The sequence below is a fragment of the Fukomys damarensis genome, unplaced genomic scaffold, assembly GCF_012274545.1.
Source record: "Fukomys damarensis isolate Sample0158 unplaced genomic scaffold, DMR_v1.0_HiC HiC_scaffold_21, whole genome shotgun sequence".
In the NCBI taxonomy this organism is placed as follows: Eukaryota; Metazoa; Chordata; class Mammalia; order Rodentia; family Bathyergidae; genus Fukomys; species Fukomys damarensis.
In genome coordinates, this window is record NW_022900933.1 from 10,175,805 (window position 1) to 10,194,173 (window position 18,369).

The window sequence follows — 18,369 nt, forward strand, 5'->3', positions numbered from 1 at the left end:
AAGGTATAAGGTAAAAAATAAAAATGTCTAGACTCTGTATGATATGTGGATTAGTATACTCAGATCCACTCCTGATGTTTTCCCTCTAAAAGTTTCTAGATGAAGTCCATTAGGAGCATATTCTTCCTGGATAAGCCTGTTCATTTTTATTTAGATCTCTAATTCCTTTTTGTTTTAAATTTTTAGAATTTGGCTTTAAAAAGCTCAGATTTGTTTAAGGATAGATTTTTATAATATTCCTCTTTTAAATTTAATTTCTTTTTTAACAGATACATTAAAAACAAAGATACATATTTATGGGGTCTCTGTATTATTTGTAAGATTTAAATAAGCTTGAAAAGTAATATCCCTTTTTTTATATCTGGAATTTGTAATAATTTTTACATTACTCATTGAATAGTAGTGCTATTTCAGAGCACAAGCATCCTTACAACTTTTCAGTTTATCAAGAACATCATTCATTGTCTTTCTTCAACTTAATAGACATTTATGAAGCAAGTTGGGCATCACTGAGCTCAGTGCTAAAGTATATGTAGACCTAAAATGATCACATGAGAAATTGAGGCAGTATAAACCTAGTACTAGAAGTTACACCCAAAGATTTCTTTAAACAGAAATATTAAAAGGCAACTGAATATCAGTGACATTTTTGTAAAAGTATAGTTTAAACAAACCGAATAAGAGGACTAGGGCTCAGGTTAGGAGAGAGAAATAAGGAAGAGGGAAGCTTCATAAGCAAGATACACAGAAATATAAACTTAGGATCTTCCTGGCTACACCAGAAGATTCACCTTTGCATAGAAGGGTGAATAAACTAGATCTTTGTTATTTTATTTGTATCTAAAGACAGCTGGAGTGGTACCATATACTGAGATGAGAAACAGAATTGTTATTATTCAGAGATTCCTTAGAAACCCAAACTCATATGTCCATCCATTATTAGCCGGACATCAAGACTCTCTTTAAAATACTCTTTTTGATTCAGCAGGTTTTAGAATGGATATAAACACATTCCCCAGAAAGACTAACTTCTTTCAATTTTAGGATTTTTATGTCCTTGTATTTAAATGAGGGATGGCGAGTAGCTGAGTTTGCACAAGGCCCTAGTTTCTAAACCCAGCACTGGGGGCAAAGAAGTCTTATACAAATTTTAAACTGCTGAGAATCATCAAGTTCTAATTTTGTTAATTTTTTAAAAAACTTTTTACTCAGTACCTTTTTCAGATTTGAGATAATCAAAAAATACTTTATCACAGACTTTTGTTATTTAGTTAGTTTATTTGTACAGTTTAGGTATGCAATATGCTGACATTCATTATTGGGAATTTTTCCCTTACATGATATATCTGAGTCTTATTTATTCCCCATTCCCCTGCCCTCCCTTCAACCCCTCCTCTCCTCCCTATTTACAAATACTTTGTTTCTGTTTTTTCCTTTTCTCATATTTATTCCTTTCCCTCTTTCCTTTCCCCTACCCCTCCTAATTCCCCTTCACCTTTGGACTTTTTCTTCCTATTTCACATTATCTATTATACATTTTGATATTTATTTACACTTTCAGTTTCATGTCATATCTCGTTAGCTTAATATTTTATATAAAATTGTAAAATGTATAGTAATAGAAAAGGTCACAGTATTCCATAATTTGCGGAAGTCAGAGTCCATCGTGTTCAAAGCCCTATTATATCTTTTTTGTTGTTGTTGTTAATCATGCCAAGTCTTTGCTTTAATATCTCAACAACTGCTTCCATCTGAGTTCACTGCTTGAACAATTCTAACAGTTTGAAAGTCCAACCATCAAACTGAAACCTGTAACCTTCTAAGTTCTGGCTCTTGTAAGTTCGCTAGTCCTTTCTCTGCCATTGGCAATACACAAAAGAAGGTTAATTCCTCTTTTATATTACAGTGCTTAAAGTAAAATATTATATTTCCCCCTTAAGTCCACTTATTCTTATTTTTGCATTAATTTTTTTTGACCATCCTCCCAACTTTCACAGGACCCATACCCTTTATTTAATTTATACCTTGAAAAGAAAAGCTTCACATATACATATAATGGTAACAGTGGAAAAATATGTCTTTATCTCATGTCTACTCTGTACCAGAATATGCTTTCAGCTTTTATGTTGCCCTGTGGGAAAAAAAGGCCATACTTTATTTAAACATACAAATATTTATAAATATAAATTATGTTGTTCTCTTTCTGATTGGAATTCTAACTGGCAAAACAGTGTTGCCTATATAACCATTTATAAAGATATGTATACATGTATGTATGTATATATATATATATATATATATATATATATGTTAAAAGCACAGACTATGTTTAAATCTCAGATCTCCCTCTTACTAATATGTGATTTGTAGTTTTTGTTCTTTTGGTTTTTTATGTGTAAAGTGAAAACAGTAGGAACACTTACCTGGTAGGTTAATTATGTTATGTTAATTAAAGTAACTAAGATCTTATAGTAGTTCTTTTTTGTCATAATAAAATATTTGAAATTCATTAACTTATAAAGAGATGAATTTTGTTTAGCTCACAGTTTTAGAGTCTGAAAGTTCAAGATCAGGTGATTTCATTGGCTCAGACTCTGTTGAGTCACTAATGACTATCATGGTGCGAGTTTAAGATTGAGACAAAAATGGAAAATAATTTAATCATCAGGCCCATGCTGTTATAACAACTCACTCTTAGAAGAACTCAAGAATCAAGCAAGGGCTACTTTAATCCCCTCGGAGGTCAGCTAACCACTTAAAGGCCTTCCACTATGTGCCCCTTTTCTTAGAAGCTGACATCATTTCCCAGTATCTCTACACCAAGGTCTAAGTTTCAAACAACTAAACCATAGTAAGCTCTAAATTTTTTGTTACATAAATATTTGGTGGTTTTATTTTGTTTTAAGACAGTTTCCCTACATTACTCAAACTGGCCTCAAATTCTTAAACTAAAGCAGTCCTTCTCACCCTCCCAAGTAACTGAAACTGCAGGCACATACCACCATATTGACTTACTTTTGTTATTATATGCAATATTAATAAAAAGAGCGTTAGCCTAAAAATAACTGGATAAACATTGACCAAATATTGAAAAAAGTTCTATGGAAAAAATACCAAATCAGATATGACCAAAGGTACACAATAATATAGTTGTGGAGAAGTAAAAAGAATCATTAGAGAAGACATGCTAAGTGCTTATTATACCTTGAATTTATCAGAGTGATAAACACCTGAGATCATCTTTGCAGTGAACCCCTACAAGCCTACCATCATAAAATTCACAGAGGCTAGCATACCAGAATATTTTGGTCTTGCAAATATAAATGTTATAGTGGAGATTTCCAGTTATTCTTCTTTCATTACTGACTGAAATCAAGCATGTAAATTCATCTATTTATATATTAGCTATTCATCCATAAAATTAATATATTTTTGCTTTTTACAAAAAATAAGGTGACAACAAATGTGTTTGTATCCATGAGCTTCTCAGAATAATACATATGAAGGGTAGATACTTATAACTTCATGTTATTGCCTACCATAAAAGAAGCTGGTATGGAAATTGAAAGAGGACCAGATGGCAAAACAAGCAATTTAGAATGATTCTAATAATTTTACCAGTATTATCCCCTTATGTTGGAAGTTGGAAAAAGCATGGCTACTATTAAAGAAAGGACACAAATTTCCAGTGGAAAAAGTAATAATTTTACATAACCATGAATGACAAAGAGATGAGAATTTTCGGGAAGGATCCAATTTCTTCAAAAGATGCTTAGAAGAAAGAAAGAGTAGACCTCTTTGATACTAATTTTGAAGATGACCTGATGAAAGTAAAAAATATAGAGGAAGCAGTTAATAATGCTGGAAAGACTAATTGATAAAAGAAGTAAAGTCTGCTTCTCTACAAAGAATAAATACAGCATTATAGTGATGGGATAGTGGAATAATTTAAATGTCTTTCCTTCAGCTTTATCTCTTTAAGTTTGACTGCAGCAAGTAATATAATATCCTTGAATGTATTACTCTTCAGAATGAGATTTTATGAATGGAAAAAATGGGTCAGTTTTTAATTAGTGATTTTGAAAAGAATTTTACAAACTTTTTAAATACTTTCCTGAAAAACATAAGTATCTGAACCATTGAGAAAAAATTGTTAATTTTGAACACTGTATAAATGTAATAGACTTGTAATGTGTGTCTTGCTTGCAGTGACTCACGACTGTGTTATATTGTCACATTATTACTAACCTTATTAAATAAGGTTTAAAAAGAGGTTCACATCATGCAAATTTCTAGTGTAAAACAGGGTATTTAGAAGTTTATATAATTATGTGACTCTCAGAACTGAGTTCTGTTTGTAAGCTATATTTACTTCCTTTCAATTCCCTGCCTTTTTTTGCCATTTTCAAGACTCACCAATACTGAACTCTGTGCCTTCAAATAGGATTTCCCTATTGTGCAGATATATGAGTGGGTATCACTATCAGGAATAAATACAGGAGTAAAGAGAATCACTTTTACATAGTACTGAGACCAAATTCTCATATAAATATGTACCTTACCTCAGGTATACCAAGGGCAACAGTGGCAGCAGTATTAATCATAAGCTGTAGTCTATCTTTACTCAGTAAACTTTAGTTATGAATTCTTGCTTATACATGTAAAATAGTTAAGGACACAAGTTAGTAAATTTATTTTTAAAGGACCAGTTCATAAATACATTAGATTTTATGGTCCATATGGTCTTGGTCAGAGCTCTGCCAATCCTGTAGCATAAAAGCAACCATAAATGATGTCAGTGAATAAGCCTGGCTTTGATCCAGTAAAAGTTTAATGTGGACACTAAAATTCTATATAATTTTCATATGATGAAATGTTGTTCTTTTTATTTGTTTGAATCATTTTAAAAGGTAAAGATCATTCTCAGATGGCAGACCATGCAAAAAACTAACAGTAGTGAGGATTTGGCCCATGGACTACTGTTTGCCAATCCCTACTTTACATTTTATCCTATCATGCCCTAGCATCTATTCTGATAATTAAAAAGCCTTTGAGCTTTCAGAAGAATGTTCTGAAAATTTGAGATCATGAAAGGAGAAGCCCCATAAGACATTAATGCTTGTTAGACTGGAAAATGTTGAGATATAGCCATCAACAAAAAAGTCGGAAGTCCCTATCTTTTAAATTCTACCTTTTAATGAGGGAACACAAGCATAAGGAAACAAGTAAAATATGTAGTATTTGAAATGATAAAGATGAACCAGAGAAGAAAGATAAACAGTCCAAGCAGTAATTAGCATTATAATTTAAAATAGGGACATCCATTTAAAAGGGTGGCATTTCAGCAAAGACAAAGAAAGAGAGAGGAAGCCATGGATCATGTAAAACCCTTGTAGTACATTTAGTTTAATGACGCATAGGCTTATATTTAACAGGTAAACCAAAATAGGAAGCTATTGAAATAATCCAGGCAGAAAATGTAGTGATTTAGACTAAGAGAAATAGATTATTGATATATTTTGTAGGTAGGAGTAATAGAGGATATAAAAAGAAAGAATTAAGTAAAAGATGCAGGATTTGACTTTGACTCATTAAAATGGTGACCACTGGAAGAAGTATAGACTTGAAGATCAAGTTTTGCTTTGGTCATGGCATGTTCAACCGCCTTTAGATACACAATGGAGATGTTAAATTACAGTTAGCGATATGCATCTGGAGTTCAGAGAAAATGGGCTAAAAAGTTTATTTTTTAGAGTCATCAGCATATAAAGTTAAAATTCATGACAACTGATGAAGTCATTATAGTATTTACTGATATTGCTATGTATTTATTGGAATTACTGCCCCTAATTTTTTTTCTTATCCGCTTTCAAAGAGGTAGGTAGTTTCTAGTATTTGTCCCCTCTGCTCACCCACAAAGAGTGAAAGAATCCCACTGAATCAGAAACCTGATCTGCACAGAAATTACCATTAGTTGGCTGTACTCAAATTTTGCCATGATGTAAACATGGGAGTGCATTTTCCCAACTACCTCCTTGCTGGAAACTGTTTGCACTGGAGGTAAGTGTGACAGGGGAGGTTATGGGTAACAATGGGGTGAGGGCTTCCTAAACCTTTCTCAGAACTCAGAAATGCTTTGATTCTGAGGAAAAGAGAAGGTTCAGGCTGGTTCTTATTTACCTGAACCAGATTTTACAGCCCTAAATTTGACCTGCTTTCCTCAAACTGGGAATCAGAAATCCCTTTTCTCTTCTGTTTTTCTGCTGCAGAAATTCCCAACATTCCCATTTTGTGGGCTCCAGAAAGGGGTAAGCGAAGACTTCAATCCCAGCCAATCATTTTGAGATTAATAATTTTTAGTGTTTTGGTTTCTTTTATCATCATAAAAATGCTTGGACCCATTTTTCCCATCTGTTTAATTTCTTTGTGGATTGTTATGTATCTTTGTTTTAGGGTGGTCATTCTGTATCCCTTGGCAGTAGAGTTCAGATCCATCTGCTATTCCCATTTTTTTGTGTTCTCTTGTGGATTCTCATATGTAGTTTATGGATTACTGTTACCAAAATGGAAGATGCCCAATTCAGGAACCGTTTCACTCTCAATCTCATCTTTTTGTGAGTGGTATTTTGTTCTCCTGCTGACAGCTTGTCTCTGCCCTACCCAAGCTGCTTCCAGTAATCTCTCATTGCTTCTCTACTATTCCATCTTCCTGTGTGGTTGCCTTTTTGCCTTACTTTTTGCCTCACTTCGCTCATCTGCTGACCAATTTGCATTCTTCATTTACTAGTGATTTGTCTGTCAGCAAATGGCCTAGTACTGCCATACCTGTCTGCTATTTTATCATTTTAGACTGCCCAGCATTGTCTTTCTTTTCTCCTACCATTCCACTATATTATGGCCTCCCAAATGCTTTGCCATCTGCCTGTTTTGTCTTGCTGTGTCCAATCTATGCTTGTGATATTCTAAGTAGGTACAGATACTTTATTTAGCACTCTTCCTATTTCTGTTTGCCTTGTGCCACTGATATGGACTGCTGACTGAATTTGCTTGAGTATTACCTTCTCTAACTATTTGCTTTCCATGGCTGCCTCATTAATTTATCTGAGACACTACTTTCATCTGCTATAAACTTGCAACTTGCTGACTGGCTTGTTTTGCCTCCTTTATATTTCACTGCATCTGATAAGTCACTGCTGTTGTCCTCAGTTGTCTTGTAATTCTGATCAGATTTTATTTCCAAGAAAAATTTTTCATGTATATTGTCCAAATATATCTTAGAAATAGGAAAATACTTTGCAATTTAACATCCAGGTTCAGTTTATTCCTAAATTTTACACTCACTATCATCCATTCTTTCTGCTTTTTTGTGCAACTCCACATTCTTCTCTTTATTTAGGATTTTTTCTAAATCATTCATTATCCTGCTTTAGCTATCTTTTGCATCATATATTTTATACATTTATTTTTTGCTGTATGGGATTTTTCAATAATTTTCAGTATACTAAATTTATTTCTTATTTTCACTAAATTTTCCAGGGTTTCATGAGGACAAATTATTCCTAACAGTTTTATTCTTTTTTAGTGATGCCAGATTATTTTAAACTTTAAATGTATAACCTCTAAAAATAATAAATATAATTGTATTATGCTTCTTTGTAGTATAAATTAGCTTTCATCTATGCTCCATTTGTTTCTTTGAGAATATCTTTTCTCAGCCTCCTACTTTATGTTATATGAGTTGTTCAGAGATGCTTCTGATGTATTTATTTTTCCCTCCTTTTAAACTGTGTTTTCTTACATGTGAGTAGACACTTGAAATTAATATTTCTCCATTATTTACAGAATACTTGGCCTCTAAAATATCCTGCACTATAAAATTATCTGCAGTATAGAATGTCTGCTCTTATTCACTTATTTTTAAATGAAAAAAAATCAAACCTAAGAAGCAAAGGAGAATTTTTGTGGAATTTACAAGAGGCTAAAAGTAGATATAAAGTAGGGGGTGTGTGTGTGTGTGCATGAACATATATATGTATAGATTTGAAGTGTTCTGTGTATGTATTCACAATATCATTGTGCTTCAGATGTGAAAAGTGTGAAAAGTCCATGTTGAATTTTATTTTATTTTTATAAAAAACAAAAGAGAAAGGGAAAACCCTTAAAAAGAAAGTGATAAACTCAAGGAATATGGGGAAGTATGGATAGGATCTTTTTTAGAATTTTATTTTAATAATAAACATAAAAATAAGGGATCACTAAGAAGATAAAGGCCACTTTAGGAAAGTCAAGGAAATCATTTAGCAGCTCCTTATTTTTTATTATGGTAAATAGTACATAACATAAAGTTTATCATTTTAAACATTTGAAGTAAAATTCAATAGTTTTAGTTTATTCTGTGAGCCATTATTGCTATTATGTTTTGTATATCTCCACTACTATTTGTAGAACTTTTCATCATTCCAGACAGAAACTGCCTATACATTAAGCAAAACTCCTATTATTTAACTCCCTAGCCCCTGATAAATTCTTACTTTCTGACTCTGTGAATTTACCCCATATATATTTTTTATATATATAGGTACCCCATATATATTTTTTATTCCTTCCATCTCTGCTGTATTTTAATTAACATATGGTTTTCAAGGTTCATCCATGTTCTATATATGTATCAAAGTTTCATTTCTTTTTAATGTTCATATCTCATTGCATCTATATGCCACAGGTTTTAACTCATCTCTTTGGCAGATATTTGGGTTTCTCTCTTTTGGCTATTATCAATAATGATGATTTGAACATTGGCATGCAAATGTCTGGTTTTTCTTTTAGTTCTTCTCATAATACAACTGGAAGTAGATTTGATAGTTTTTCTTTTGTCTATTTGGGAGAAAACCAATAACAAAAAAAAGATCAGGGAAGCCACATAATTAATATGAAAGATGGATAAATCCAAGATATTGTATTAGGAGCTGAAGAAATATAAACTTTTAAAAAGACTATAAAAGTGTAAGACTTTATAAGATCCTGTATTCTAAGACTAAAAGAAAAAATAAAGTTTAATGAAGAATCTTGGATGTTTGAGAGATAGGAGAAATGATTTTGAAGACTTTTTTATGCCAACTTTAGAACAGAATAATGACATGTCTTTATTTATTTTTAGTGTTTTTTTGTTTATTTTATACCAGGGATTGAATTTGGGACCTTGTGCTTGTGAGGCAGGCGGCAACACCACTGAGCTAAATCCCCAGCCCCTATTTTCAGGTTTTTGAGAAAACTATGTAGTTCTCACTATGTAGTTCAGGCTGGCCTTGAACTCACTATTTAATCCAGCTACTCTCAAATTGCAGCAATCCACCTGCCTCAGTCTCCCAAGTGCTGAGATTATAGGTGTGCACCACCACGCCTGGCTCAGTCATTTCTCACAGAATTGGCCCTCTGTTCAAGAAGTTAAAAAGGAGAGTTTTAAAAATAATGAAAGAATGGAGGAGGAAAGAAGACTTTTGTATACTAGATGAATGTTTTCACTCATTAATTCACAAATTTTGGGATGGATTTTTACATACTGTATCTATCCTTTCTCAACTAAAGTCTCTCATCTTAACTATCAGTCACTATTTCTCAATTCCCAAAAGTGTGGGGTATAAAATCCTATCATCCTGTAAGCCAAGGAGGGAAATAACTCACTACATACAATCATTCTCTCAAAACTCATTGAGAAATGCTGCTCTATATCATGCTATATGCTAGGACTATGTGACACAAAGTTATTAGATTTGCTGTGGTGCTTGCATTCCAAAGAGAGAAAAAAAAGACATTTAACAAAAACATTAATTTCTAATGTTATCCACCAAATTTTATTGTTTTCTTCTAACTGTTTGCAGGAAATACTCAAAGTCACAGTGGTTTCATAGAAGAAAATCCTTTTACCCTTCCTAAGCATCACTGACTAAGGAAAAATAACCTCTTCTGCATAACACCTCCTCACAGCTGATTGGTACTGGCAATAGTTTAAATGCCAATGGAAAACTCCTAATGTTAAAGTCCAGTTCATTCAGTGACAGATTAGAGATTTGGCTGATAACAATTTTTTAAATTAATTTTATTGGTACATTTAATGTATTCATATAATGACATTCATTGTTGGAAATTTGTACCTTTACATAATCAATCTTGGTTCTTATTTTTTTCCCCATTCCCCTGTCTGCCCTTGAACCCTTCCCTCCCTATCTACAAAGACTTTGTTTCCATTATTTTTCATTTTCTCCTTTCTTTCCTTCCCCCGATGACTGATATCTATTAACAGCATTATCTAAGACCAGATGTATTAATTATGTAATGGAAGAGTAAAGAATGTGTAATTGATAACTAGGGTCCAGAAGGTTGTTTATTAATGCAATCACAAGCACAGTGAAAGATTTTTTACCCTGAGGTATAACTCTTATACTCGTCAATGTGGACAGTGTTCAGGATTTCACTTTATCCTCACTACCACTTAAAACTCACTGAATTCCTAGTGTCAGAAGGTTTAGACATAGACATTAGCCTTTATTACATGCCTGATAAATTAATCATCTGAATTTGGAATTTATGTATCCTTGCTAAATTGATATATGCTCCAACTTCAGAGCAGTTAGCTTTCATTCCTATTTTTTACTGCCTCAGACTGATTCCTTTAAAGCTGCACTTAGGATGAGTTTTAGTAGGTTGTTTTCTTTCTTTCTTTCTTTCTTTCTTTTTTTTTTTCCTGATAGTCCTGCTAAAGTTGTTTATGTTAACCGCACCTCTATGGGAAGATCAAAGTTTTCATGTCAGATTTAATCTGCTTGTTTTCTTAACAGTAATGACTAACTTTAAAAGATTTTTCCTCACTTATATTTATTCTAAAGAACATTTTGAATAAAAAAAAATTATGGAGACATTTTAAAGATATAAAGTAATGGAAAATATAAGTAACACCATTTTATTAAGCTTTCATTATTAATAATAAATATATTCTTTCCTTACACTCTCTGAATTTCCATTTTTAATTTCAAATAAAATTAAACAATATACGGTCATGTGTTTCCTTTGTACAAAATTAATAAGAAAATAATTATATCTATTTCACTCATTAGGCATAAGTGGTTTTCATATTTAATAATTTAAAAATCCTCTAAATTTTCTTGATATTGAGAGATTCTTTTTAGGAAACTCCTCTCTAACAAACAAATACCTAAGTTGTCTCTTTTGCCCTCTTTCTACTAAGAGTCAGACATACTTCAGTATCTTGTAAAGACTGTGTAGTTTTTTTACATGAAACTTTGTGAAAGTGCTTTCTCTTTGGTTCCAAATCATATAACAAGATGAGGAAGTTCTAATCACCTGTCTCTATTTCTCTCTTGATCCCTTTCCTGCTCTTTCCCTTCTACTATCAGTTTAGTGTTGCTGCACAAAACTGTGGTATGAGAGGTTAGGTTGGTAAGGAGATGACTGAGGGAAGGTAAATTACTTCAAATGAAGAAACTCTCTAGTATAGAGCTTCTTTATTCATATGTAACATTCTTTAACTTCATGAACATCAAAAATCAATTAAAAGTTTACTAGTTAGGTATTTGGATGTTTATAATAAGCCAATGCCAAACATTTTGTATTGAGAATGCTTTTAAGGTTTCTTATAATATTTAGTATATGTGAAGAAATTGAGAGTATTTTCTGTTGTCAGCAGCATAAAAACTGCTTAGGTTAATTCTTCAGATAATCAGGAATCAAATTTTCTTCAGTTCATTTACTTTCATAATACAGTAGTGCATGTGTATTTACTTTGAAGTCAAAGTCAAGGCCATAATTCTGTTTTAGAGGTCTTAAGCAACAATTCTAAAAGAAATATATTTTTAAATGAATTTTTCAGCTTCTGCTGCATCTGATGAAACTTAAGATAGACTTTGTGAAAGTGGTAAATGGCAAAGCCTATTTTTGTAAGTTTAGAAAAGATAAGGTAAAACTGAAGAACATCTGTAGGAAGCTTCTGTTACATAAACAAGATCTGTCTTCAAATTTCTGTATTTCCTGGTTAGTATCAGAATATTAGGAGTGCAGTATTTTGTATATTATAGGTGTTCCATTAAAGTATACAATGCTGACCTTTATATTGTGAGATAGCTAATAAAGATGTGATTTTAACTGAAACATATATTTTCATTTAGAACAGGGAGATAACTTATTTTTACAATTATCTTTTAATAATAGATTTTTTAAATATCTCCTTTCAGTATAACTCCTTTTTATAATATGATTTTTGCCAAAAATAGTTTAGAAAATATAAAAAAGTCAAGTGAAGTAAATAAGTCACCATTTTTTCTAACCCTCAGTTTTCTAGAACAAATTAATTAATAAACATCATAGAAACATATCAGATGTATAGATTCATATTTGGAATGTCTTAGTAAATACACTGTATTATTCACTTACTATATGCCAAGCTTTATGATAAGCTTTCTGTGTAATATCTTATTTAATCTGACATAACAACATATAAAACAGATATCATTTTACAGATAACAGGAGCAGGTCGGAAAGATTAAAAGATTATGTATGTTAACCTAGAACACAGAACTAGTAGAAGGCACTAGAACTAGACTTTGAATTAGGAAGTCATAACTCCAGAGCCTTTGCTAGTAAAATCTCTCCTTTTCACATGATAGAAGTTTCCTTCAATTAATTACTGTTATACAAAAAAATTGGTGTGTCAATTACTATAGATTATGAGTAAGCTCTGAATAATTTAATATCTTTGTGAAAATATTTAGGTTCTTTCCTATTATCTATCACATATCTCTTCATAAATGTGTCATATATACCTCTAATGATCACCCTAAAAATACTTCCTTAAAAATAGCATAACTGACTCAAACTTCTGACTTCTCAAAATATGTAAATTGGCTTCTTAGGATAGATGTATAAATGTGTATATTTGGACTATTGTTCTATGGTATTGCATGTCCATTATAATTTTTAATAATCTTCCCAACTTATGGTTAAAAATTACATGCTTTTATTAACAGGTTGCAAGTTAATAATGAAATGAAATATTTTTATCTGTTCAGTTTGCCTTTTTTGGGTTTTTTTGTTGTTTTGGTACCAGGGTTTGAACTCAGGACCTGGTGCTTATGAGGCAGGCAGTGGAATCACTGAGCTAAATCCCCAGCCTCCAGTTTGCCTTTTTAAAACTACCTTTTTTTGTTGTTTCTTCTAATTCAGTATTCTACTCTAAAAGACTGTTTCTAATCACAAAGAGAATGTTAAGGAATTGCTTGTTAATAAATGATTTTCCACATCAGAATTATATTTTAGTTACATCATTTTGGCAATAAATACAAACCAGTTCATTTTCGCTTTTCTCAAAAAATTAACATAATAATATTCAATTATTTTATCACTCACATTCCTTCAGCAGTGATTAAACTAAAAAGCTCATCCTGAATTTATAGCAAAATGTTGATAAATATAAATGGAATTTTTAAAAATAAGTTAAATTTTGCCTTTTGTGAAGTCCCCTCTCCCTATTGCTGATACATTTTACTATGTTTTCTAGCTATCTTTTCCTTCTGGAATGCTTCCTGTTAAATATTTTACAGCCAGAAATTTATTGAACCTCAGTAATTTAGAAGTAAATGATTTATTCATGAATTATTTTTTTAGAACCTTGGAAAATAACATCATAAGGATATTAAATATACAAAATAATAATTTTTAAAAATTACAATATATAATCTTATGCAGTTATTTTGCATTTGTCTTCATAGAAATTCCAAAAGAAAAATTAGTATAGCCTGCATTCATGTTAATTATATTCTATTATTTGACATGAAAAATATTTTGTAAATGTTTTCTAGCATGTAGACCTTAACTCTTCCTCCAGTGTCCAAAGGACTATATTTTATTATTCGCCCTCAACCTGCCAACCATTTCATAACCTAGTCTTTTATAAGTGAATTAACATTTAGTTATATTTTCCAGTAAAAACATAAGTGCTTCTCAACTAGTAGAGGCAATTTTGGTCCCCAGGCAACTAGTGGCAATTCATGGTGACATTTTGGGTTTTCACATTTGGAGAGGTGCTCTGATATTGAGAGACAAGTAGCCTTAGATCTTTACAATGTACCAGGTATCCCCTTACATAAAGAAATAGCCACCCCAAAATATTAATATTAATATTACTGGAATATTTTTTATTTTGCAAGCTTTGTTCTTGTATTGTTTTTCAGTTACAATAACTTGCTTCATTTATTAAAATAAAACAGACAACTAGAAATGTACTGTCATATACTTTTTCCACTGCTTTTAGCCTAAAGGTTATGTTGGCCATTTCAGTAAAATATACAGTCACAACTCATTTTATGTGGCTTTAATTTTTACACTTCACAAATAAATGGTTTGTGGCAACCCTGTATCAAGCAAGTCTTACCAGTGCCATTTTTCTAATGTGTGAGTGCACTTCATAGCTCTGTGTCAAATTTTATTAATTGTCACAGTATTCCAGACTGTTCCATTATTATTATATATCTGTTGATCCGCCAGTCATCATCAGTGACCATCCTCAACAATTGTGAGACAAGACCCTGCACCAGCAAAACATCTAACGGCTTGCCTAAAGTTCAGATGATCATCAGAATTTTTAGCAATAAAATATTAATTATGTACTTTTTAGACATAATACTTTTGCACACTTAACAGACTATAGGATGTGAAAGAATAATTTTTATATTCACAGGGAAACCAGAAAAATTGTGTGATTTGCTTTATTGTGATATTTGTTTCATTGTGGTCTGAAATCAAACCTGGAATATTTCTGTATAACCACTTTTGTCCTTAGAAGTTAAATTTCCTATCTCCTTCATTACCTTATTCCAAGTTTAACTACCTTTGTCTTAAGAACTTTAAGAATCCTAAAACCCCTAATATATAGCTAAAGCTATTACTTTACCATTTATTTTTATCACTTGTTTAATTTATATTAAAGATATGAAAAATAGTACATATAGAGTTGTTCTTCTCGCCAGTACATGAGGAAAGTTGGCTTAATGAATTCTTATTATTTTTAATCATGTTATAAAATCATAGAACTAGGTGGGATATAAGATCTCAGGTTTTCAGGAACTAAATTAAAAGAGTAATAGACAAAGAAAAATGCACAGCTTTTTTACCCTTTAAAATCTGTAGGGCTATGATAGAAATTTGAGTCTTCAATTTTGGAATTTAGGTTATTAGACAAAGTGAGATTTCTATCAAATATTTCTGAACTATAAGGAATAAAGCAGAGTTGCTAATATAAAAGTTCTCTGGATTTTCTAGGTCTTCAGGTTTTATCCATTGATCCTGAAAACCTAATGCTACATGCTTTAGAAATGTATCAGTGTTTGGGGAACTACAGAGTATGGTTTAAAGAATGCATGGTTTGTAATTATCTTTAGTGAAATTTACCATTCTTTTTTGGCTCGTTTCACTCAGTATGCTATTTAATCTTTAATTACAGGCCACAAAAGAAGTAATAGAACGGGAAGCGCCAGGGATGGCCCTGGCAATGCTGATGGGATCACTTAATGTTACACCTCTGGGCATGCTCTCTAGGTAAGAAAGACACCAGCGTGTTACAAAGAAGGTTAAGCCAAACCACTTATCACTACAACAGAATGATATTCTAAGAATCTTTAGTCCAAATACTGAAGTCTACCCTCTTTTTAACCCAGTGTTAGGGTCTTAGTGTCCTGTGTAAGCTAAATCTTGACCCCAGTTTCTTTTTTTTTTGCATTTTATGTTTAAACTTTTAGAGACTAATAGCTGATGGAAATTATCATAATCCAAAGAAAAGTTCAGTTTATTGATGCAAAATTATTTTTGGTGTTTGTGATCATCAATTGATATGTCTTAATTGTAGTTAACTACTAATTTAATAAAACTAAACAGCAAAGCTTATTAAAATAACTTGTGCTCACAAGTTAGGAACATTTATTCCAATGTGTAAATAATTTGTTTTGATGTGTGGTCGTGATGAAATTACTTCATACTGGTAATCTTAGCAAAATGATGTATTTAAATTATATTAAAATAAGAATATACTATATTAAATTAGTAATTTAAAACTGTTCCATTGTTGATGGAGGCATTAACATCCATCCTCACTCTGATAGCTTACGTGGTACTAATTTAGCAATTATTAGATTAAAATCCCTTTAATAAGGACAGTGTACATCATTTAAGGACCAGGTGTCAAATTAATCATTATCTGTTGATCTAATAACCATTAATTAATTACACAGTTAACCTGAAGCAATGATAATATATTTATCAACTTTAAAATTTCAGAATTTTATAAATCATTTATAGCCATTTATATCTTGTGTGTAATATGTAATGTAAAAGTAAATGTATCCATTTAATTATATAGAATGTGATTCATAATATTTTATTATTCCGATTAATTTTATATCCTGTCCGTGCAGCCACTGGTAGCATATCTATAGGAAGATAAGAGTGTGTCATTAGTTACTATATACTCTTTACTTTTATGTGGTACTGTGTTATGATATTTTATTTAGTAAAAAGCAGATAAAAATTGGTATAGCATAATAAAGATTTTAAAAATCCATACTTGCCTTTAAGAAACTCGAGTGTATTCTTTTATACTTTTTTTAACTCTTACCGACCTTACCCACACATATGTACTCAAAGGTCACATTTGAACCCTTTTTTCCTATGGAATTTTGTGTGTTTTTAACATGAAAAGAACTCTTTGTGGTATACAGGGAATATAGTCAAGAAAGAAATGTCATGTCTTATTAATACTTTTTGTAATAATGTTTTGATTTGATGAGTAGTTAATTATGAGGCCCTATATTAAGCATTAGGGATTCTAAGGATGGAAAAGTAAATGAGACATGATCCCCATCTTAAGGTTCTCACAATTTAAAGACATTATTTGCAATTGTTGAGGTAACCCTTTGAAGATGGATTTCTGGATCCAGTAAAGAAAATAGAAAGTTTCTTATTGAAAGTGATGGGTTACTTCCTCCTCTCCCTTGTTATTCTCATCATTACTGAGTCCTGGACTGCTGAGTAAGTAAAAAGCTCACAAGAAATAATTCTAAGTACTTTGAAACAAGATTCTTTTTTTTTTTTTTTTTTTTTTTTTTTGGTACCGGGGAATCAAACTCAGGACCTTGCACTTGCGAGGCAGGTGGCAGAACCACTGAGCTAAATCCCTGGTCCTCTAGGTACTTTTTTTTTTTATTTGTTTGTTTTTCTTCATGAGTTAATTGGTACATTTTAGGTATACAGTACAGTTACATTCATCATTGGGATCTTGTACCTTTACATGACAGGTCTTGGTTCTCATTTTTTCCCCTTACCCCTGCCCTCCCTTGACCCCCTCCTCCCTTCCCTATTTACAAATACTTTATTTCCATTTTTTCATTTTCTCATTTTTTTTCTTTTCCCTTATTTCCTTTCCCCTACCCTTCCCACTTCACCTACACCTTTAGCCCTTTTCTTTCTATTTCACATTGTCAATTATACCATTAGGATCTTATTTGCAATTATAGTTTTTCACACCAGAGAAACTATTTGGCATTTACACGTGTATGACTTATTTATTTCACTTAAGAGTATATCCTCAATATGTATCCATTTTCCTATGAATTACTCTAACATCTCATTCTTTATGGTTGAGTAGTATTCCATTTTTTAGAAAAACCACATCTTTTTTATCCAGTCTCTAACTAATGGGCAATTGGGCTTTTCCAATTTTTAGCTATTATGAACTGTGCTGCTATACACATGGGTGCACATATATCATTGTGGTATGATTCTTTTAATTCTTTTGGAAAGATACCCAGTAGAGTGATGGCTGGGTCAAATGGAACCTCTAATCCTAGTTCTTTGCTGTATCTCCATATTGATTTCCATAGTAGTTTCACCAGTCTGCATTCCACCAACAATGGAGAAGGGTTCCTTTCTCCCCACAACCCCTCCAACAATTGTTATTGTTTGATTTCTTGGTAGCAGCCATTTTTTGTGGGGTGAAGTGGAATCTCAGTGTTGTTTTCATCTGCACCTCTCGAATGACCAGTGCTCTGGAACATTTTTTCATATATTTACTTGCTGTTTTTACTTCTTTGTCTGAGAAATGTCTGTTCATTTCAGATGCCCATTTTTGAATTGGGTCTTTATATTGTAGGGGGGCTGATTGTTTTGAGTTCTTTGTCTGAGGAGCAGCTGGTAAAAGTATTTTCCCACATTGTAGATTGTCTCTTAGTTCTGTTGATGGTTTCTTTTGCAGTGCAGAAGCTTTTTAATAAGATGAAATCCCAGTAGTTGATTCTTTCTGCTAGTTCCTGT

The 18,369-nt window shown here is 31.9% G+C and overlaps 1 protein-coding gene across 7 annotated transcripts in view; it reads left to right on the forward strand.

The window, feature by feature from the left end:
• The window catches only part of Gphn (gephyrin), a 559,105-nt gene that overhangs the window by 242,267 nt on the left and 298,469 nt on the right, over positions 1-18,369 (forward strand). For all 7 annotated transcript variants that reach the window (XM_033766935.1, XM_033766936.1, XM_033766937.1 and 4 more), the window contains exon 5: positions 15,509-15,603. In XM_033766935.1, coding sequence (XP_033622826.1) covers positions 15,509-15,603 — 95 coding nt within the window. The remainder of the gene's footprint in view (positions 1-15,508; positions 15,604-18,369) is intronic.